We start from the raw sequence: 25,087 nt of genomic DNA on the forward strand, positions 1-25,087 counted from the left end.
GGTAATTTGAATCTCATATTATGCGACGTTTCGTCTCTCGGTAGTTCATCTTTCACTAAAGGATCTAACGTTGCTGCATTAACTGATGGTTGTACTTTTGTATCGGTTATCCTGCTCTCTAGCTGTTTGATCTTTTCTTCTACGGTCTCTACACTTTTCTGCATCTTATCGAATGTTCTAGAAACTTCTTCAAATTTCTCATTGTTCTGTTTACAAACTTCTTCTAGTTTTTCGTTGTTTTGCCTACAGACCTCTTTAATTATTTGAGAAGTCTCATCGAATCTTTTAGCAACATTTTCGAATTTCTCGTCGCTTTTTCTACTAACTTCTTCAAGTTTCTCGTCGCTTCTTCTACTAACTTCTTCAAGTTTCTCGTCGCTTCTTCTAGAAGTTTCATCGATCGTTTCAGAAACAGTTTTTAATTTCGATAAGATTACTTGTTCTGCTGACTGGAAGTGGAACGTCTTTGGGTCTTCTCCGTTCTTCGTGAGGACATCCTCGAGTCGTGCTTGTAGGACTATCTTGAGCCCACTGCTGTCCAGATCCCGTTCCTCGAGCTGTTCACGGAGCTGTTTTACTGTAAGTTCTTGTAGCAACATCTTTGGTCGGCACACACGTACTTTCCAAAATGTCTTTTAACAGTCTTTCCGAATACCGAACAATCAACGCACTTTAACTATTCCCGACGAATAAAGTCCAAAAGTATTTTAAAGTCTTTCCGAATACCGAACAATTAACGCACTCCGGTTATTCCCGACGAATAAAGTTCAAAAGTCTTTTAAAGTCTCTCTGTAATTCACTTATTTATATCGCACTAAGTTAACCGAACACCGACACCAACTGTAGCGTGATTAGTGTAATTACTTCTAATTACAATAAAACCAGCGGTTCGTAATTTATATACGACTTTATTTTTATTTATACAAGTTTACTTTACAAACTTTAGCTTAAGACTAACTCTATTTACAAATATGTCCTATTTATATATGCGATACAGATATTCCAGAAATATCTATATATCTCCAGCTATGTCCATGTGACTCGACCGCTTGCACGTCATCGGCGCTGCATCGGCGTATCTCGAAACATCGATAGTGTTCTGTCTGTGCGGAGACGGGAGCTGGTATACGAGGGTAGGTCAATTAATTATTTTGTTACAATATATTATAAAATTTTAATAAATGTCAAGTATTTGTTGGGAATTTTTCGCAAAGTACGTATAATATGTATACCTAGGTGGGACAGAGACTCACCATAAAGAGCGACGCGCGACGATTAACAATTAAAAAACAACGGTCTATATTTTCTACGGTCTATCAATGGTTAGAATCTTGAAATTTAATGTATAAACAAAAAAATCTAAAATGCATTTTTCGGGGCAAAAAGGTAATTTTGAATTTGTTTAAAAAAATTGTTTTCTATGTAAAAAAATATACAACTTGTCTGAAGTTTGAAATGAGTTGAGTGCAACTGATTCTCACTATAGGGAGTTGAGATATTCATCTGTTATTATAGGTGAGATCTGTATCGATTTTTAATAAAGTTCATTCTTGAAAAAGCGGCTTCTCACACATAAGTTGAGCCAAACATAGTAGATAATTTCATGGCCAAACATTTTCAAAATTAAACACTATATTCTGAATTTAATTGCGGTCCGCACAAAACTAGCCTACGGTCCGGAAGCGAAACGCAGTCCAATAATTGGTGACCCCTGATCTATGACAAGAAATCGAACTTGACTGACTTGGCAACATTTAGCGCGCCTATGAGTATAATAATTATTGTTATCGCAATATTTTGTCTTCGTTTTTTATAGTATGCTGTCACTGTCTTACTGCCGTCGCACTGTTGAAAGTTCGTAGAACTTTCGAAAAAAAAATATTGTTGATGCACTGAAAAAATTCCACAAAAAAATTCCCACGCATTCCTAGAATCTTCCTCGAGACATTTATGAGTAGAAAGTTATGTTGCAAAATTTTTCATTATGTTATCACGGAAAAGGATAAAATGTTACTAACGGCGTGACTGCTCCCGGAAAACAATCCCGATCTTTATAAAATAAAAAAAATTGAACACATCATTTATTTATCTCTACTTACATGAAATTGATACTTTGTTATTTACACAAAAAATATCATTTTGTCCCTTTAAACTACTTTTCGTGATGGAAAATATACAAGTAGAGAAAAAGTGATCTTTGCAGAAAAAATATAGTAAAATTTAGACAACAGATGTAAAAAAATACAGTCATCCAGTCATCGGCACAAAATTCCGCCACCTAAAATTGTTGACTTTGACAATTTATAACTTTATTATTTGTACTTACTACGTTCTTTAAGGCTATGGGTACATAATTCGCAAATATTTTACGGCTATCCCTACCTTTTCTGTCTTTACATGGCAAATTAGGTGTAAAATTCACACTGGTATCGATATGTACATATTACTAGAATATCATTCTATTTGACAATGTCATAACTAGCTTAAAGAGATGGCTTTTGAATGTTCTTGGATAACTGTTATTTTTTGTATAATTGCAAATTATTAATTCAGTTAATAAATGTGATAATTTTTTCACTAGCTATGTATTCAGTGATTGTAATAATTTATTTGTATAACAAAGACTAATACTCAATCGAGAAAAGAGGAAAAGTGTTAAAGTGATTTTCTAATAATATATTGTTTGAAACGCTTACAACTTTGAACATCTTTAACAACAAAATACTTGGATCACAGAATATATTATCCTGATGTATTCTCTGCTTGGATCTTCCACAAATAATACACAATAAATAACTTTTTATTAAGTTCACGTCTTAAATCAATTATTTATCAAATACACTATATTATATCAATATTATTTAATCAATAACTCAACATATTCCCGATGCAATGTCAAATATTTAAAATTGTCACTGATTGTCAGTGTCTGACTGACAATATATGCTGACAATATTATATTCGGCTGAGTGCGTTGTAAGACAAAGATAGATTTGGAAAATATTACCACGGCATTGTGTTCATTTTTTTCGAATCCTGAAAAAACCAATAAATATTTTTGAAAAATTTAAACGCAGAATGAAAGACTAAACTATTACCGAGAGCCGAAAGTCCCTTAGAATAAATAAAAAGTTTATTTTGAATGATATATTTGAAATTAAAAATCACACTAAATTTTCTCTTATTTTTTCACCCCTGTAACTTATTAAAATAAACATTATAGAAGTTCTCAGGGACTTTTGGCCCTCGCTAATAACGTAATCTTTCATTCTGCGTTTAAATTTTTCAAAAATACTTACGCCCGGTTTCATAATCAGTTAAAGTGGACTTTAAGTTTTAAGTTGGTACCCTTGTCAATGCAATTCATATGGGTAAATGTCAACGTTAAAGTGAACTTTAGTTAATGTTCACTTTAAGTTGATTATGAAACCGGGCGTTATTAGTTTTACCAGGATTCGAAAAAAATGAATCCCCATTTGAATAGCATTGCAGCCGAAAATACGTACCGATCCTCTTAAAAATACTTATTAGTTTTCTCAGGATTCGAAAAAAATGAATCCCCATTTGAATAGCATTGCAGCCGAAAAAACGTACCGATCCTCTTAACGGTAAAATATTGCAAAACCTCTAAATTTTAAAGAACCGCTTGACATGTAATTTGGCACACACATAGCTAACAAGTCGAAGAAAAAAGTGATATTGTGCCGATGTGTGCTTTTGCCCTGGGGGTGGTTTTCACCCCCTCTTGGAGGTGAAAAAATATACGTTTAAAGTAAGTCCGGAAATGGATAAACTGACTAATTTTAAGTAACTTTTGTTCCATAGAGTTTTCTCATTAAGTCAATACTTTTCGAGTTATTTGCCAGTGAATATGTCCATTTTTTTCAACAATATAACCACGCTTTTAGACGGTTTTTCGCAAATAACTCAAAAAGTAAGTATTTTGTCCAAAAAACATTCTTAGCAAAAATATAGCCTGTAAAATTTTTTAAAAATGGTGTACATACCACGTCTCTATACCTAGTAGAAGCAGAGTTGTATCTAATGAAAAATAGGTTTATATTCGTCAAATTCCAGATGGAATACTTTAACGTGAAATAACCAAAAATGAAGCACATTTCGGGGAAAACACATTACTACTTATTTAAAGTGTTTAAAAAAAGATTCATTTTTGTTTTATAAATAAAAATTCTAGAGTCAAAAGTAAACAAGTTACGCTCAATATAATGCTAGTCCTTTTTTTTTGTAAAAAAATCAGGAAAATCACCTCCTAATTCGTATCTCAAATGAACTTAATCGTTACGACTTCACAAGTTTTTTGACTCATCGTGATTGTTTATGTATGATCTGTAAATCTGTAGGTTTCATCGGTTTAATGTCCTTATTTTTGAAAGGGTTGTAGTTAAAAGGGGTTGAACGAGTCACTGATCACGGATGTATGCAAATTTAGAAACACCAAATCTTAATCAATTTTTGTCTTACAGAAAAACAAAAAATACAGGATATTCAGAAAAGCAATGCTGACTTTTTATTTTTAGAGATTTTTGGTATCTCTAACAACGTTTAAGTTATTTTGGAAAAAAAAACATATTTTTCAAAATTAAAAGTTTTAAAAATTTTACGTTAAAACCAAATTTTTTCAAAAATAAGCACTTTGAATGGATGAAACTTACAGATCATATAAACACAACGTAAGTAAAATAATTTGTGGAGCGGTAACGATTAATTTCATTTAAGTTGCTAATTAGGGGGTGGTCTTCCTGATTTTTTTTGCTAAAACAAAAGGGACCAACTTTATTTTGAGCGTAACTTGCTTAAATTTGATGCTAGAAACTTTTTATAAAAACAGAAATAAAGCTTTTTTTAAACACTTTAAAAAAGTTATCATTGATTTTCCCCAAAAAGTGCTTAATTTTTTGGATATTTCATGTCGAAATATTCTATTTTAAATTTGGCTAATATGCACCTATTGTTCATTGGCTATAACTCTGGTTCTACGAGGTCCAGAGACCTCACGCGTACACCATTTTTTTACTTTTTTACAGGCTATATTTTTGCTAAGAACGTTTTTTACAACAAAATACTTACTTTTTAAGCTATTCGCGAAAAACCGTCTAAAAATGTAGTTATTTTGTTGAAAAATTAACATATTCACTCGCAAATAACTCGAAAAGTGTTGACTTAGCGAAAAAGTTCTATAGAACAAAAGTTACTTAAAATTAGCCATTTCCGGACTTATTTTTGACATATATTTTTTCACCCCTAAGAAGTGGTGAAAGTCACCCCCAGGGCAAAAGCACACATCGGCACAATATCACTTTTTTTCTTTGACATGTAAGCTATGCGTATGCCAAATTTCATGTCAATCCAAGGGATTCTTTAAAATTTAGAGCAAAAACCGTAAAAAAATGTACCAACTCCGATTTTCAAGATTCTTGCATTTTGTAGGTACAGGTTTTCATGTCGTTTGTAACAAAATTTTTGCTTAGATGGCATTATACGGGGGTGAATGGAAGAGTTGTATTGTCTCCTAACTTTAAAAAATTATCTGGAAAAATTGGAGGGCTGATTTTGTTACATACATTTTTTGTATTATCCTGGAGGTATCTCCAAGATTTTGTTTTTTGAATTATCCGAATATCTCTTCTCTTTTAAAAATTAACAACACAAAACAAAATTAACAACAAAACAAAACAATCCAATAGTGGGTATGTCCAACTCTCGCAGCAACGACTGCTCGCAATCTGTTTAGTATCGAATAAAGATGTGTTATCCTTACCTGGGGAATACCCCGATATTCCTCTACCAGGGCCATAACTGAACCAAATTTTTTGGAGGCCTAGGAGACACTAGCCAAACAGCGTCATGACATTGAAGAACTTGAAAACAGATACGACACGTTTAACATGTATAAAAAAGTGAAATACGCGGCTGGTATCTTCAATAAGAAACAAACTGCATTGCTACAAGATGAACACGGTAAAGTAATATTTGAAGTGGAGGACAAACTTAAAGAATGGGAAAATTACGTTACCAACCTATTCGAAGACGATAGGAGTAGTTCACCTCCAGATATTACTAACTGCGACGGACCCCTAACACGCTCTGAGGTAATAAAAGCCATTCAATCATCAAAAGATGGCAGAGCGACAGGTCCTGATGAAGTTCCAACGGAAATATACAAGCCTATACCCTAACAACACACAACATTCCAGGAATGTACTACCAAAGTTCTATCAATATTTGAATGTCCTGGACATTTAGGGAACATTCGGTGAACATCTGTTTAAATTATTCCTGGAATGTTACCATAAGACATTCTGTGAACATACTACCAATGTTCCTATATTTTAAGTTGCGAAATAATACATACGTGTAACAGATTCAGATACAACATTACTTATAACATACCAGACAAACTAAGTGACATTTTAGGCCTACAGTGTCAAATTTAAAGAGTTTCCCAAGTTCAATTAATACAATATTATAAACATACAAATGTAATAAAAATTATTATTCGCGAATATTCAATTTGGAATGCGATTTTGTTAATAAAAAAATACTTATAACTTATGCAAAACCCAAGAGAGGCATTATTTATATTTATTTCTTTTGCGTTCATTTTCAAATTCGCCGTGCATATATTTTTGTGCATGGCGCTTGAGAGGGCATCACGTGACAAAAACGACCAACCAACGACCTCGCTTCGGCCATCTTGGCATTTGGCATCTTCATTTTCATTTCATCTTGGCCACCTTGCCCGGCCTTGCCTTGCCGTGGATAGTTTGTATTATTTGTGCTTTTTAAGAATATTTTTTTAATTCGGATACTTTTATAATAGCTTTAATAGTATTATTAACATAGTGCATAAAATGGTGTCCTGTTTTTGACGCAGTTGGAGTAGCAGAAACAAATGTAGATAAAAAAATCTGCAGGAATAACGTTTCAATTATGACAGAAGCTCGAAACAAATGACTGTGAATTAGTGTGAATGAAAAGCCCTATTAAAAGGTTAGTATGCAAATATGTAAACGAAGGCATGCCCTGTATTTCAGAAAATAAATTAATACTATTAATACCCTAATATAGTATTTTTACTACAAAAACGTTATTACGTAGGTCAAAATTTTTGATGTAAGAGAACTGTCAAAACATTAGAATGTGACTTTTCATTATTGCCATGTTTATAATAAACATGGCAATAATTAAAATTCACATTCTAATGTTTTGACAGTTCTCTTACGTCAAAAATTTTGACCTACGTAATAACGTTTTTGTAGTAAAAATACTATAATACTATTCATAAAAAATCTTTTAAGTAACGTAGATATAACAAAGTGAATAAAAGGCATAAATCAGAAGAATTTTTATTTTATAAGTTAATAATTGGTCATATCCATTTATTATTTTAATAATAATTGTGAATAAGCCACAAACTTCACTTATTCCTAACTAAAATAGTAAATAGAGATACCTAATAACAAAAGGATTTGTAAAACTAAAATAATTCTTTTTGCGTTTTTGCTAATGTATGCGTTTATAAATAGGATGGTAGACCACACACTATAATATGCAGTACCAACTAATGAATACACAGAATATTATAGTCGATCTGCTAAACTCAGTCTCAGTACTACCGAGTCTCAGACACAACTGGCTGGTGATTTTAGTAAATAATTTAGTAAATAAAAAAAAATAATAACTAAATACTTAATAATTACTGTAATTTTGGCAAAATTGGCCAAAAACAAAAAAAATTACCTACTAAAATCACTAGCCAGTTGTGTCTGAGTTTGGGGAACCGACTATACTAATAAACAATTTCTAAGCTGTTTTATAATATTTTGTGAGTTCATTAATCATATTTTTTATTTAAAACTAAAATTTGTTAATAATGCTTAGTAATGCATATATTTTGTATTTTTAGCTTTCCAGAAGATCCCGCGAAGAAGACATGAAGTATAGATCAGATTTGTTAATAGAGGAGTATGTTCAAAACACTTTTTAGAAAAAGATATTGACAGAACTTCACTTTCATCTGTTCGTTTGAGAGACTGTGCTGTTCCAATAGCTTATGTCACACAGGTATATGCATAACCTAATTAATAATATAGTCCGTACAATATAGATACTGTTGTAATTCATTATCTACATCGGAGATCTAAGTTGACATTGTTGCCCAACTACAAAAAATTTTTGAATTCATTTTAAGTCAAATATATCACATAATTATTGTGAAGTAGATTATACAACAAAACATATTAATATTCAATGTAAATAAATAAAAACATCAGAAATAGAAAACAAGAATTAAGGTATAATCTTATGTTACAGTTATTAAGGTACCAAGGGTATTATAAGGATAATAACGCTTGAGGTCAATGGTGTTTTTAACAAGGGCCTTCGTCCTGAGGGATATACGTTGACCGAAAGCGTTATTATTATAATACCTGTGGTGCCTTCAACGTTTAATGTCCGACTAAATTATTCTTTATATGCGAAAAATTTGAATGAATTTTGAATTGATTAGTTTTTAAATAAGTACATTTACCAGTAACAGTAGTAACGTAATTGTGGTAACCATAGTTTTACTTAGGTTGATATTTGTCAACTTGACAGTATCTAAGTCGTTATTTAAATTTAATTCCCAAGGGTGTTATATCGTACTTAACAGACTTCGAAATGTCATTATTTGTCAAATAATGTACCAGTAGGACATTAAAGTAAATAATAAAAACAATAAATATAATGAATACTAAATACTTATTTGTTTGTGAAAAATCTATTTCTTTGTGGCTTTTTTGTAATTAACTATTCTAATGGGGAAATAAGCCACAATTTACTTGAAAAAATAATTTTATTAAGGTTTCTACTTCCACATCGGATGTCGTTGTCAAAATACAAAATGTTCATTATTATTATTTTATTTATTAAATATTATTTATTATTTATTTAAATATTATTTAATATTTATTTTTTTATTATTATTATTTATGCGTATTATTACCTGTAAATAATATTTCTTCTGATTGTTAATTGTAAAGGATAGAAAAATTACCTTTTAATTTATTTTCTTTTAGAATCAGCTGAGAGAAGTGGTCTACAAAAAACCAGAGAGGAAACGGAATATGTGGCTACGAAAAGCAAAAGAAAGGTTTACAAAGCAAATGTGACACATTTTTTTATAATATTTAGGAATGTCAGTAAATTACATTAAAAAATGTATGTAAAGATTTTTTGCAATAAAAATGTTTATATTTATCAAGGATGTATTATTTGGTATGGCCACATATCGTCAGTGATGTGACAATACCTCCTATCTGTTTTTTTCAAGAGATTTGTAAGATAGACTAAAAACTTGTTTCGGCCACCTCCTGTTTTCATATATTTTTTGACTTGTTTTGCAGTAAATTCAACTATCTATTTACTACAAAAAAAGTCAGAATACGTACGAAAACAGAAAGTGACCTTAAAAAATGTTTTTCGTCTCCTGCAAACCTCATGAAAAAACATATAGGAGGTATTGTCACATTACTGACGATATATTTCAGTGAATGTCTAAAAAATATACTGTGAATGTTCAAAGAACGTTCGTAGACATTCATGGAATGTTCTAACAAGACATTCAGTCTAAAAATATACTGTGAAAGTCCAAAGAACATTCATGGAATGTTCCAACAAGACATTCAGTCTAAAAAATAGACTGTGAATGTCCAAAGAACATTCGTAGACATTCATGGAATGTTCCAACAGAACATTCTAAGAATATTTAAAATGCTGACACAGCACTTTCCTGGGACTTTCCAGGGACATTCGTGTGCATTTGGGGACATTCCAGGAATGTTTTCAATGTCCTGTGTGTACATTCTAGGAACATTCATGGAATGTTTTGTGTTATTAGGGTAAATGATAGCAATGTTTTAGAGGCTATAACTTTTTCAATGCCATTTATACCAGCGGACAACTACCAAATGGTTGGTCCAATTCACTGTTTATACCTCTACCTAAGAAGACAACAGCAAAAACCTGTGCTGATTATAGAACCATCAGTTTGTCATGGTCGTATCTACAATAAATGCGAGGAATACCTGGATGACACACAGTTTGGTTTCCGTAACGGGTGTGGAACGAGAGAGGCATTATTTGGGATGAACGTACTTGCTCAAAGATGTCGAGATACATAGGTCTGGATCCCGCGTATGAAAAAAAAGTTGATTAATAGCAAGCTGAAAATTTGTTAATACCTTAAGGGTGTCTAGTCGGATAAACTTTGATATATGGGAACACAGGAACAGGGGCAGTTTTAATTGTGGAACAGGTTAAAAATTTGGAACGGTCAGTCCACGAAAACGGCACATGTATTTTGTCGATTTGGATTTGCACCAGATACGAGACTGATAAGAATTTGGAGACGATCTAACAATGCTGAACGATTGGTCGCCGCGCAGGAGGTTCATAGTCAGCAAGACGGCAGTATAATCGTATGGGGTTGCATCACTCTTGGTGTAATAACCAATCTCGTTTGTCTGGAACGGTTTATAAATGCAACAGACTACCGCGATATTATTCACGAGCCTGTTGTTCTACCCTTTGCATAACAAGCTGGTTCCCAATTTCAATTAGTGCGCGACAATGCGCGTCCACCTAATGCCAGGGTCTTGCAATCATTCCTCGAAGGTAATAAAATGGAGGTTTTATCATGGCCTGCACAATCGCTAGATTTAAACCCAATTGAGCATGTATGGGACATATTGGGCAGATGCATTTTACAACAAAATATTGCGTTCAGTGTACAAGACAGCAACTGTTGGAGGTCCTTTCAATGGAGTGGAGCAGAATACCGCTGAAAGACACTGACCATCTGATCATAAGTTAGACTAACAGATGTAGGGCAGTAATTAACAACCGTGGAGGTCATACATTATACACCATACTAACTTAACCTAAAGACTACTTTGTTGGGAGTTGAGGGGCAACAAATTAGTTTTTTATGTTAGCATTTTGTGACTTATGGAGTTCTCTCTTAATTTTTCTCAGAGCTATTTCGATAATTCTAGGAAAAAATGTTTATTTTATATTCGGGACACTTGTTTATAACTTCTTTTTTAAACATTTGCAATAAATTATTTGAAATCCGTTTGTAATCTCGCATTTTGTTTTTGTCCCCTAGATTATTTTGATGTGTGTAGGTATATCTGTAGACATATACATACTGTTGTTTTATTGACTTCCAAAACGCATTTGATCGTGTTAAGCACTCTATATATTGATCGAAGCTCTAAAAGACATTGGCTTGGATGGCAGAGAGATCCGCATAATTGAAAATTTGTATTGGAATCAAACAACATTAGTTTTAGTAGATGGTGTGGAAACCAAAATAGGTACTCGTAATAAGTAAACAACAGCATATAGTCCAGAAAGCCACTGCGCATCCGCTAGGAAAAATATTCTAATTCGGATTTTTTGCACAATCTTACTCAAAAAGGACCCCTTTTAACAAATTTGCATGTTGCCAGGACCAAAAGTTGGTCAAAAATTTTTTAAACGTTTTTTTTTTTGTTTTTTTCCTAAAATTATTTTTTTTGCATGGAATAAAATTTTTTTAGTTTTTTTGGATCATTCCAAACAGAAAAGGTCTTTAGTGACTTTTCTCTAAAGTTGATAGTTTTTGACATATAAGCGATTAAAAATTGAAAAATTGCGAAATCGGCCATTTTTAACCCTCAAAAACTATGTGAAAAACTGAAAATTTGAATGTTGCCAAGGTAGGTAGATATTCTTTAAACATCGATTGATGAAATCCCAAAGAGTTTTTTGCAATACAATATTCAAAACTCCTTTGTTTTTAATTGCTAATCAAGCGTGCGCGACACTATTTTAAACCGTTGCATGTGTATGCAGTATGGTGCAAATGAAAGGAATAAATTCGTTATTTCGTAAACCGGCGACTTTAAGGAAAAATCCCGAAACAGGTCGATTTTTATTTTTAAGTTATGATATTGTGGCATATATAGTATACTAGTGACGTCATCCATCTGGGCGTGATGACGTAATCGATGATTTTTAAATGAGAATACGGGTCGCGTGCTGGCTCATTTGAAAGGTTCTTCAATTCTCTATTCAGTAATCTAAACATGTACATAATTATTTATAGAGGGTGTCCAAAAATTTTTTATTAAATTAAATCATTTGGCAAATTGACAAAAAAATTAAATTATTTGACACCCTGTATAAATAATTATGTAAATGTTTATATTACTGAATAGAGAATTGAAGAACCTTTCAAATCAGCTAGCACACGACCCCTATTCTCATTTAAAAAATCATCGATTACGTCATCACGCCCAGATGGATGACGTCACTAGTATACCATATATGTCACAATATCATAACTTAAAAATAAAAATCGACCTGTTTCGGGATTTTTCCTTAAAGTCGCCGGTTTACGAAATAACGAATTTATTCTTTTCATTTGCACCATACTGCATACACATGCAACGGTGGAAAATAGTGTCGCGCACGCTTGATTAGCAATTAAGGAGTTTTGAATATTGTATTACAAAAAACTCTACGGGATTTCATCAATCGATGTTTAAAGAATATCTACCTACCTTGGCAACATTCAAATTTTCAGTTTTTCACATAGTTTTTGAGGGTTAAAAATGGCCGATTTCGCAATTTTTCAATTTTTAATCGCTTATATGTCAAAAACTATCAACTTTAGAGAAAAGTCACGAAAGACCTTTTCTGTTTGGAATGATGAAAACCTAAAAAAATTTTGTTCCATCCAAAAAAAATAATTTTAGGAAAAAAACAAAAAAAAAAGTTTAAAAAATGTTTGACCAACTTTTGGTCCTGGCAACATGCACATTTTTTAAAAGGGGTCCTTTTTGAGTAAGATTGTGCTAAAAATCCGAATTAGAATATTTTTCCTAGCGGATGCGCAGTGGCTTTCTGGACTAATATAAAACCGTCTAGGTATATATGTAAATTATACCAAACTTGAGCAAGTTGATAAAATCGTTTACCTTGGACAGCAATTAAATTGTAACGCAGAAAGTCACGGTGAAATTAGATCTAGGATAGAGCAGGCCAGAACCGCTTTTAGAAGAATGTCCAAGATGTTATGTAACAGAGACCTAAAATTGACATCGAGGATCCGCCTACTTACTTTCCGGTGTCGAGTCCTGGACTGTGAATAAAATCGACCTAAATCGCCTTGAGGCTTTCGAAATGTGGGGCTATAGAAGAATTTTAAAAGTTTCCTGGGTGGAGAAGATTCGAAACTCCACAATACTAGAAGGTCTCAGCAAGACTACCGAGATAATAAAAAGCAGAGAAAGCTGGAGTATCTCGGACATGTAATGAGAGGTCCCAAATATAGGTTGCTGCAAAATATTATGCAAGGAAAAATAGCAGGCAAACGCAGTCCAGGACGAAGAAGAACCTCATGGTTGGAGAACTTTCGATAATGGTATGGTGTTGATACAAGCATGCTATAGGGTGGCAGTGAATAAAATTAGGATAGCTATGATCGTAACCAACGTTCTGAAAAAACGTGGTACATGAAGAAGTAGGAGGCAGCGAATAGCTATTTTTAATTCATCCCATAAATGTTCAATAGAATTAAGATCTGGGCTGCATGCGGGCCATTCTAATCGTATCAATTCAACCTCTATTTAAAATATTTATGTTTATGAGTCAATCAGTGTTTTTATTTACAAAAAATTGTATAGCTCTTACAAAAAAAGAGATATATTCGGATAATTCAAAAAGCAAAATTTTAATAATATCTCTAGGAAATCTTTCGGAATCAAAAGATAATACAAAAGAAGTACAGTAGAGCGTCGATAATCCGAACTAATTGGTACAGGGTAGTTCGGATTATCAAATTGTTCGGATTATCGAACATATGTTCAAAATACATTCAAAGTTCATAAACCTAGTACATATGTACCGGGTGTCCCAATAAGAATGGCGCTCGGCCATATCTCAGGAACCGTTTATAGTACAGCTTTGGGAAAAAAAAATTTATAAGAAAAGTTGCCTCGAGAAAAGCCTGAAAATTATTTTCATAATTGTAAGTCCACCGCTAGAGGGCGTAATTGAATATCAAAAATTAAAAAATCGAAATTTTACAAAATTTGCCTAATGAAAGGGCACTGGAAATCCGATTATCGTATTCTTCATAAAATTCTGTGCATATTTTATTTCACAAGTTTAAGTCTAGCTGTGCAAATAAGAGGGGGGGGGGGGGTGAGTGGGAATCTTGTTATGAAAAAATCGCTGTTTATTTTTTTAGAAACCTAGTTTTCTTTGGAAAATATTAAATACAAGTATGTATTTTTTTCCTATATTAGAAAATTAGACCAAATTAGCAACATAATACCGAAAACCGCATATACCTTTTTTCTATCTCGAGATATCTTAATAAGAAACATATAAATTTTAAACATAACTGTTGCTGTCATATAAGTGGAAATATATAGAAGCAAGTAGTGTGCTATGGAAAAAACAAAGAAACATTTTCCAGATGTCACCGTATATAATAAATCAAAACAAAATATGAAAAACTCTACTACTGGGGGACGTCTTTGGGGATATTTCATTGCATATATTCTAGCCGCAACAGTTGCATTTCTTATGCATTCAAAGAATGCGGCTATCATGTCAAATGCTTCTTAGTTTGTAAGAATCATCTTGAATTTCACTCTATATAAATTTTATATAAAATTTAATAGAAACAAACCGCAACAAACCATCAATGAACAAATTTTTATGTTTTACTGATTTGACACATGATGACTTCTTGAAGTTAATAGTTTTATTTTTTCCATAGCACACTACTTGTTTCCACTTTGACTTCCTAACTTAGTTTACCGGTGACAATAACAGTTATGTATTTATCCTAGTTGGGAATAGGATAATTGATATTAAAATATAATGAAATAAAAATTAAAAATTTGTGTAGAAAATCTGACGTTTTTACATTTTCTACGATTCATCGAGAGAAAATCAAATGCGCGGAGGCAACAATTCATAAAAATTTACATATTAACGCTATTTTTTTGGAATTATTTTAAGTATTAAAATTAGTGTAGGATATTTAAATAAAAATAAAATTAAACTGTTTAAAATATATTTATTTCGTTAAAATCATAATAATAGAAGTATAACTTCTTACTCACGTACAAAGTGCACACACTCTTTTTTTGTTGTATTTTATAGTGTTATTTGTCTTATTGTTGTTTTGATTCATTATATACGGTGACATCTGGACAATGTTCCTTTGTTTTTTTCCATAGCACACTACGTGCTTCTATATATTTCCACTTATATGACAGCAACAGTTATGTTTAAAATTTACACGTTTCTTAAGATATCTCGAGATAGAAAAAAGGTATCGACATGCGGTTTTCAGTATTCTGTTGCTAATTTGGTGTAATCTTGTAATACAGGGAAAAAAATACATACTTGTATTTAATATTTTCCAAAGAAAACTAGATTTCTAAAAAAAAAATAAACAGCGCCTTCTAGCCGGCATATTATGTAATAGGCTGTAATATGCATCTAAAATGCTAATAAAATATGCACAAAATTGTATGAAGAATACGATGATTGGATTTCCAGTGCCCTTTCATTAGGCACATTTGGTAAAATTTCGATTTTTTAATTTTTGATATTCAATTACGCCCTCTAGCGGTGGACTTACAATTATGAAAATAATTTCCAGGCTTTTCTAGGGGCAACTTTTGTTACAATTTTTTTTTTCCAAAGCTGTATTATAAACGGTTCCTGAGATATGGCCGAGAGCCATTCTTATTGGGACACCCGGTACATACGTTTTAGTTACAAGGAATAAAACACCTGCATAATAAACAAATATATTGTATGTATATGTGCATAAACAAAACAAAAATCCGCGGTCATATTTTGCCTATATTGTCATATTAAATCCAAAAATTCGATCCTCAATCATATTTTTTAATTTTATAATTTTTTTTGCATTCAGATTACCAGGGTTCGGATTATCGACGTTCTACTGTATGTAATAAAATCAGCTCTCCAATGTTTCCACAGAATTTTTAAAGTTAGGAGAAAATACGCTTCCATTCTTCCCCGTATAATGCCATCTAAGCAAAAAAATTTTGTTACCGAAATAATAACAAATGACACCAAAACATGTACCTATAAACTGATGCAAGAATCTTGAAAATCGGAGTACAAAATAATAATAAAGTTATAAATTGTCAAACTTAGTGAAAAATTTTGAGTGGCAGAATTTTATGCCAGTGACTGTATAAAATCCTTTTTTGCAGTTCCAAAAAATTATTGCTAGTAATTCAAGTGATTTATGCATTTTTGTGGACAGCAAATATCCATTAGCATTATCCCATCCCCAATCAATTGCATGGAGAGCTTTATCCTGTAGCCAAATTTGAATTTGAAAATAAACTCTTGTAATGTGCTGGTTCAAAGCATAGAATGTAGGTAAGGTACAGTACAGCAGTGCTTTTCACCAGCAGCTGTGAACAGTGAGTAGTCGGTAGACCAAAATCCTGTTCTCATCTGTATAAAAATTTGTATATGCTCCAAAACTGAAAAAAAAGTTTGGTTCTTTTACAATTTTCCCCTTAATATGAACTCTGTTCATATTAAATAAACTTTTTTATCCCATGCCTATATTTTGTGTAATATTTTTTATTAACAAGAAATCGAACATATAAGTAAATAACTGATTAGTCAACATACAGAAAGTGTCACTGTCATTTTGACAAACCTGCGTCAGATTTCTGTTCTGTTATCTGCATAGGGATTACGAACACTTATATGACTCATATCGAGTGCAGATAAAGGAACAGAAATCTGACGCAGGTTTGTCGAAATGACACTGATACTTTCTCTATGTTGACTAATCGGTTATTTAGTAATAATATGTTCGATTTCTTGTTACAGATAAAAAATTTTACTAGGTCCAATAAGACACAAAATCTAGGCATGGAATAAAAAAGTTTATTTGAAATTATATTTAGTTATAGAGTAATTTCCACATACTAACATATTTCTCAAATTGGGCTCTGTACCGCCATTCTTTATTATATTACGAATATGTGTGCCAAATATCTCGACAAAATATTCAAAATTACAGCCACAATCCTGGACCATGTTTGTTGCTACCTGTTGATCGCTACTGTTACCTCTTAATCTACCATTAGACCAAGCTGAAACGAACTGGTTTTAACTTTTTGGGGCAGGATAAGAAAGTCAAGATCTGTATACCTATTAATATAAAGTTAAAATTATTAAGTAATAAAATAAAACATATAAGTAAAAACTTTATTAGACTAAACAAACATTCATGAATCGAATATTGTACAAGTGACTACCAAATATTATTACAAACAAATACATCAGACTTCTAGAGCTTACAATTAGGTAAAAAACATTCTTACTTAAAAAATTATCAATAATCCTGAGATTGGCTCTTTGTTGACTTTCCTCCCGAAGCTGCAGTTCCAGTTCCAGACTTCTTGGGCAGTAGAACAGCTTGTATATTTGGCAATACACCACCCTGGGCTATTGTAACACCAGATAGAAGTTTATTCAACTCCTCGTCATTTCTTATGGCTAGCTGAAGATGCCTTGGTATAATTCTGGTTTTCTTATTGTCTCTAGCGGCATTACCTGCTAACTCCAACACTTCGGCTGCTAGATATTCCAATACGGCTGAAAGATACACTGGAGCTCCTGACCCAATACGATGAGCATAGTTTCCTCTACGTAAGAATCTATGTATTCTTCCTACAGGAAATTGGAGTCCTGCACGATTTGAACGGGATTTATATTTATCTGCTTTATTCTTTCCTCCTTTTCCACGTCCAGACATTTTATTTAGTTTGTAAAATGTATTTAGCAACAAAAAATGTTTAGTAGATTCTTCAGATCTACCGGTCAAACCGTTAAATTAGGCGGGAGCTCATTGACATTGACATCAGCGTTGCCAGGCCCAAAAAATTTATTTCCCCAAATTGTGTTTTAAAAGTTGCCAGATTTTCAACAGAATTCCCCAGATTTAAAGGTTTGTTACTCACATGCGCAATAACGAAAATGTCTGCGCAGTTACACATTTTCCGTTACTGCGCATACTCGCAACCGTTCATGAACGGTTTTCTATCGAGTTGGATAAACCTAGTTCTAGTTAGTTCAGTTTTTAACAATTCTTCTCCTACATGTATGCAACCCGTGTGGCGGTGTGTGTTGCCTGCCATGTAGGCACCCCATAGGGAATTCACAGATGTTAGTCGGGAACCCCGGACCTACACAGGTGTTCATAATAGATGACAGAGCGAGAGCATGACAGAGTCAGGGAACCCCAGGCAATATCATTGTTCGCGGTAGTCACAATTCACCAAACTGTATTGAGTGTGGCATATATGTGGAATCAGTCACCACGATCTTGTCGTTGTAAAACATTTAATATTCACATAATTACTGGACTTTCTAAAATAACTATTTTTTAACTAAATTTAATAACATATATTTTATTAGCCAGTTTGATTTCCCCAGAGATTAGTCATTTTAAAAAAGTTTTTCCCCAGTCCCCAAAGTTTATCAATTTTCCCCAGTTCTGGAGAAAAATCCCCAGACCTGGCATCCCTGATTGACATAAAAGTAAATAGGCGGGAGTGAGATCTAATTCTTCAGCCACCTAAAGCTAACAAGCCGTGAAATAAGAAAATTGGCAACGTTCCAGGTAGTCCGATAGTAGACCGTAATAATAAAATACAGTGCATAAAGTAACGCAAAAATTCATTATTTCATAAACCGGCGACTTTAAAGAAAAAACCCGAAAAGGTCGATTTTTATTTTTAAATTACGATTTTTTGGCTTATATATCATACTAGTAACGTCATCCATCTGGGCGTGATAACGTAACCTATGATTTTTTTAAATGAGAATAGGGGTCATGTGATAGCTCATTTAAAAGGGTATTTAATTCTCTATTCAGTAATTTAAACATTAACATAATTATTAATGTGGGTTGTCCAAATTTTTTTTTTAAATTAAATTAATTGACACAAAAAGATGAATATATGTAACTTGTTTAACTCTAAATACATTTTACTGCTGTCAGAAAACATAAAATGTTTTATTTAAAAAACAAACATTGATTTTCGCTTAAACGTAATGTTCAAATTTCCAAGAGGCCAGTGGGCGGCATCTTTACATTGAAATTAAGCGAAACGCAATATTTATTTGTCAAATAAATATGTTTTTCCTGTTTTCTGACAACAGTAAAACGAATTTTTAATTAAATAAATTACATACATTCTTCTTTTTGCCTCAATTAATTTAATTAAAAAATATTTTTTGAACACTGTATAAATAATTATAGTATTTTTACTACAAAAGCTATATTACGTAGGTCAAAATTTTTGACGTAAGAGAACTGTCAAAACATTAGAATGTGACTTTTCATTATTGCCATGTTTATTATAAACACGGTGATAATGAAAAGTCACATTCTAATGTTTTGACAGTTCCCTTACGTCAAAAATTTTGACCTACGTAATATCGCTTTTGTAGTAAAAATACTATATGTTAATGTTTATAATAGTGAATAGAGAATTTAATACCCTTTCAAATGAGCTATCACATGACGCCTGTCGCCTATTCTTATTAAAAAAAATCATCGATTACGTCATCAAGCCCAGATGGATGACGTCACTAATATGCTATATATGCAAGAAAATTGTAATTTACAAATAAAAATCGATCTGTTTCGGGATTTTTCCTTAAAGTCGCCGGTTTACAAAAGAATGAATTTATGCGTTACTTTATGGACGCACTGTATATACGATAATTTCAGTTAAGACCAAATAAGTGTTGTTGTTAATCTAAAACTCCAAACAGAAAAAACAGTTCGAGTGTGATATAATAAAATACTTCATAGTTTTATATGAAATAATTTTAATATGTGGTAACCTTTAAGCAACAAGACAAGAACAAGACCATCACAGAATTGCGCCAAATGTAGACAACTTACCGTTACCGTTTTCTACCATCATTACAGTCTCATTTTTTCAAGGGAACCTGACTGGATGTTATAAAATAAGATACGAGGTACGAGGCAGGCAACCGGCAACTGTTAAGGTTATGTTTACTTCTCAAACCTAACCTAAGTTTCAAAAATTCAAAACAAGTAAATAATATTTTTTTAATTTTTGTAGCGTTAATTTTTGTTTAAACTTTATTAAATATGGTACAAAAGGAACTTCAGAAAGTAAATTTACCTTGGTAAGTATTAATTTACTGTGTGTTTGAAAAAAGCAAAATTTGTTGTAAATTACAACGTTTTTGTAAAACTTCGTATTCTTCTTTGTTCTAAAGTCTAAACTGTATTTTCCCTTTAACAGGAATACTGATAGTTGAATACTGACTCCTCATCATTTTCTTTGCCGGGCATATCAAGATTAATCCCCTTTACCAACATGTCCTGCCTAATCGTCTTCCCCTTCCCCCCAGGTCTTCTTTGGCCTTCCTCTCCTACTTCCTCCAGGAATCTGCACTTCAGCAATTCTTCGTATTTTGTGATTAACATCTAGACATTGAACATGACAAAACCACCTTAACCTATGCTCTCTCATTTTGGCATCAATTGGTGCCACACCTAGACTTCCTCTAATATACTCATTTTTAATTTTATCCTTTTTTGTCACTCCACTCATCCATCCAAGCATTCTCATTTCCTCCACATGCATTCATTGTTCCTCTATCTTTTTCACTGCCCAACATTCAGTTCTGTAGGTACATCATAGTCATTCTTATGGGTGTGTTATAGAATTTTTCCTTCAGCTTCATTGGAATTTTTCTGTCACACAACACACCACTGGCTTCCTTCTACTTCATCCATCAAGCCTTAATTCTACTGCATGCATCTTTATCTATTCCTCCATTACTTTGTACTGATCCTAGGTACTTAAAACTATTGTTTTCACAATCATTTCACCACCCAAAGATACCATTTTAATTGTAGTAACTCCATCTTTAAATAAACATTCTAAATACTCTGTTTTTGTTCTACTAAGTTTTAAACCATTTTTCTCCAGAGCTTGTCTCTACTGTTCCAGTTTTTGTTCTAAATCTCTTTCACTATTTCCTATCCTATTAACACCACATCATCAGCATACATTAAGCACCATAGAATGTTACCCTGTAGTTTCGCTGTTATCTGGTCCAAAACTAATGAGAATAAATAAGACTAAGCACCGAGCTTAAGTTAAACACTGACTCCTATTTTAAAGTATTTATCATCTCCCTGAGTCCCTGAGTAAAAAGCGTTATTGAGAATTTACCAATATTTTTAGTGTAATATATGTTTACTGTCGGTTCAATCAAACACTAATGATTTTATTCATTCTAGGGTTGAAAAATATCGTCCAAGTACACTTGATGATTTAGTGTCTCATGAAGATATTATAAAAACTGGTGAGATTGTATATACTTCATAATTTGGAATATGAACTTGCTTAGTTAATCTTTTTGCTGTGGATGACGTCAAAAGATGTCATTCGTTTTTTAAGTCACAGGAAGATGACATCACGGGCACATAACTTACTTTAGCTATTGTCATCCTCAAGTGACTGATATCTTTCATCCACAGCGAAAGGGTTAAATATTATGGAACTACTTGTTTATTAACCCATTCGTTGCCTACTGAAGCGGCTGGAGCTCGGCTAGGAACCATTCTGTTAAACGGCACCTGACTGAAGTAACCATATCACACACTGGAGCGTGATCGGCAGTGAATGGGTCTATTTATTTATTTGTTTATTTATTAACGGGATACCACCCAATTTAATATATACACAAAATATTATAATTATTATCTAGTGATACAATAAATATAAAGATATAGTAAATATGTATGACAAAAATTAAAATAATACAAAGTAAATAACAAATATAAATCACATAAGATTACAATTTTTTTTAAACACTGTCTACAAACATTTTCCGAAGCGCACAGCAACAAATCAAGGTCTATTCTATTTCCATTTAGAATGATTCTACTCAGTGGAGAATGCCTACCAAAGTTGCAGCGATGAAATTTAATTGCAAAATTTTGGGATGTTCTTGTAACTCTAGAGGGAACATTAAAGTCAGTTAGAGACAGTAGATCATTGCAATTAATTTTTGAAATCAGTAGTTTATGAAGAAACAAAACATCAGCATACATCCGTCTGGAAGATAGTCTAGGAAGGTTTAATTTATTTCTAATTTCTGAGTAGGAATGGTCACTTAAAGGTTTGTGTAATTTAAAACTTATGTACCTAATGAATTTATTTTGGACTTTTTCAAGCTTGGCTATATAGACTTCATAAGTGGGTGACCAAACAACTGAGCAATACTCAAAAACAGATCTAACTAGGGAAATGTAAATCAGTCTGATGGAATTAATGTTATGCAAACATCTAGAAGTTCTAATAATGAAGCCTAACATTTTAAATACCTGGTTATTTACATAATCAAAATGAGCGCAAAAATTTAGTTTGGAATCTAATTGAACACCTAGATCTCTTACAGTTGATACAGCCTTCAGTGGTTCTTCAGCTAATTTGTAATTATAAAAGAGGTTGTTAATTCTTCTACAGAAACTAATAAAGTGACATTTTCCAACATTAATGCTCATTTGGTTCCAATTGCACCATGCCATAATTTTGTTAATATCATTTTGAAGTTTTTCACAATCTGAGACAGATTCGATAATTCTATAGATTTTTAAGTCATCAGCAAATAGCAGAAATTTAGAGTTAATTTGAGATTTAATGTCATTAACAAATATATTAAAAAGGAAAGGCCCTAAGTGGCTTCCTTGTGGAACACCAGATGTTACGGAAATTTCACTAGATTGAAAGTGTTTAATTTTAACAAGTTGTATTCTGCTAGTTAGGTAACTACATAACCAGTTACACAGATTGCCCGTAAATCCAATAGCTTTAAGCTTGTTACACAACAATTTATGATTCACAGTGTCAAATGCTTTTTAGAAATCTGTATAAATAGCATCCACCTGTAGTCTCCTTTCCAAAGCATCAGATATGTATTGCGTGAAAAGTAAAAGATTTGTAGAAGTTGATCTACCTGAAAGAAAACCATGTTGCTCTTCAATTAGTACATTGCATAAAGGTGTTTTAATATAGTCGCATATTATACTCTCTAGAATTTTAGGAATAGAAGAAAGAATGCTTATTGGTCTGTAGTTAGCTATATTACTCCTGTCACCTGATTTATGAATAGGAACAATAAAACTAGATTTCCACAAACTTGGACAAATACCTGAATCAAGTGAATGAGAAAACAGAAAATATAAGGGACGGGTTAAAGTACATCTACATTTTTTTAATAGTATGGGTGGAATTCCATCTGGTACAGAGCCTTTAAAAATGTCTAAATTGACTAATTTTTCAAATATGATTTCAATAGATACATTACAAGAATTTAGACTCACTGTTTTTTCATATTCTAAGGTGGGCTGTATTGAATCATCATCATTTGCTCTGTAAATATTTTGAAAGCATTGCGCAAAATTATTAACGATATCCGCACCATTATTAAGCACTGTGTTTCCAAGAAACATAGTGTTTGGCAGACCATTATTTTTGCGTTTGCTGTTAACAAAATTCCAAAAGTGCTTTACGTTTGAACTAATTCTAGATTCAGTTTGACTTATATAAATATCATGACATGACCTGCTTAATTCTTTGCATTTGGTTTTAAAGGAAGAGAAAAGTAGATAATCGTCCCAAGAATTTGTTTGTTTATATATCTTATGAGCAATTTTTTTCCTAAATATTAATGATTTTAGGTCATTAGTCAACCACTGAGGAAATTTGGGGTTTTTTAAATCTTACACGTGGTATTGAACAATGGATACCAAACTGCAATATGGAGTAGAATAGTTCCGTGGCTTCGTTAATATCTCTGCAAATACCTAAAACATTCTCCCAGGAGATACTAGCAAGATACATATTAAGAGCAACATAGTCTCCTCTCCTAAAATTGAAGGCAAAACTATCATATTGAAGCTCAGGCATATTATCTTTAATAGCTAAAGAAATAGATAACGCAGGATGATAACAATCCCAAGGCAATAAATAATCATTAGCAATTTCAACTGTTACATTTTCATTATCATTAGCAAAAACTAGGTCAAGTAAAACTCCGTTACAATTTGTGATGTGATTAAGCTGAAATAGGTTATAAAATGCAAAAGTATCAACTAAAGTATCAGTAGCAGTGTTATAGTCTATTCGCTAAACTCAGACGCAACTTTCTAGATATTTTAGTCGGTAATTTTGCCAATTTTAGTAAAATTGGCAAAAAATAATTACTTAATAGTTAATAATCACTAAATACTTAGTAATTTCGCCAATTTTTGCAAAATTGGCAAAAAACAAAAAGATTATCGACTAAAATATGTAGCCAGTTGCAGTTGCGTCTGAGTTTAGCGAACAGACTATACTATTATTACTAAAGACATCTCTTTTATCATGGTAAGAATCACTATGTGACAGATTGTAGTCTCCTGTAAAGGCTGTATGACACTATGCATTTTCTTGTATCATTTCTAATATCGTTTCTGATATGTCAAAAAACTGTATGGTGTCATAGACAGATACAAGAAACGATATCAGAAATGATACAAGAATTTGTGCCAGACACAGATTCTTGTACAAGAACTGCGCCAATTTCTGCGCAAAGAGCAAAAACGTATAACCTGCTGATAAAACATCTAAATGTCATAATGGCGGCTGAAAATCATATGATTTATGTCTTGATGAATTTATTTGTGTTTTTGTAGGTATTATTTATAAATCTTTTATTGATACTTAATATACCGTTTGATATGGACTACTGTTCTATTAATAACCATATAATATTTAGCTCCTAGTAAAGTTCAAACTATGTATAACTTTGGGTTTCATGTTGCATAATTTTTTAATAGAGGAAAATACAATTAGTTTCTAATTTGGATCAAACTGAAGATAATTCTAATGCAAATATTTTAGCACAAATATCAAAA

At 32.3% G+C, this 25,087-nt stretch overlaps 2 protein-coding genes and 1 long non-coding RNA gene across 3 annotated transcripts in view; 2 read left to right on the forward strand and 1 right to left on the reverse strand.

Annotated features, from left to right (window-relative positions):
- The first annotated feature begins 6,704 nt into the window (after positions 1–6,704).
- On the forward strand, positions 6,705–9,665 carry LOC126892169 (uncharacterized). Its single transcript, XR_007700702.1, has 3 exons — positions 6,705–7,011; positions 7,928–8,085; positions 9,081–9,665. It is a non-coding gene; the product is annotated as an uncharacterized LOC126892169 (long non-coding RNA).
- A 7,658-nt stretch (positions 9,666–17,323) lies between these two features.
- Positions 17,324–17,997, reverse strand: LOC126891696 (late histone H2A.2.2). The gene has a single exon (XM_050660958.1). The coding sequence runs from the start codon at positions 17,885–17,887 to the stop codon at positions 17,465–17,467; it is 423 nt and encodes a 140-aa protein (XP_050516915.1). The 5' UTR covers positions 17,888–17,997; the 3' UTR covers positions 17,324–17,464.
- A 1,831-nt stretch (positions 17,998–19,828) lies between these two features.
- The window catches only part of LOC126892850 (replication factor C subunit 5-like), a 113,919-nt gene continuing 108,660 nt past the window's right edge, over positions 19,829–25,087 (forward strand). Inside the window, exons 1-2 of the mRNA XM_050662653.1 lie at positions 19,829–20,298; positions 21,425–21,489. Of these exons, the coding sequence (XP_050518610.1) occupies positions 20,261–20,298; positions 21,425–21,489 (103 nt within the window). The 5' untranslated portion in view covers positions 19,829–20,260. The remainder of the gene's footprint in view (positions 20,299–21,424; positions 21,490–25,087) is intronic.

The sequence above is a fragment of the Diabrotica virgifera genome, chromosome 9, assembly GCF_917563875.1.
Source record: "Diabrotica virgifera virgifera chromosome 9, PGI_DIABVI_V3a".
NCBI lineage: Eukaryota > Metazoa > Arthropoda > Insecta > Coleoptera > Chrysomelidae > Diabrotica > Diabrotica virgifera.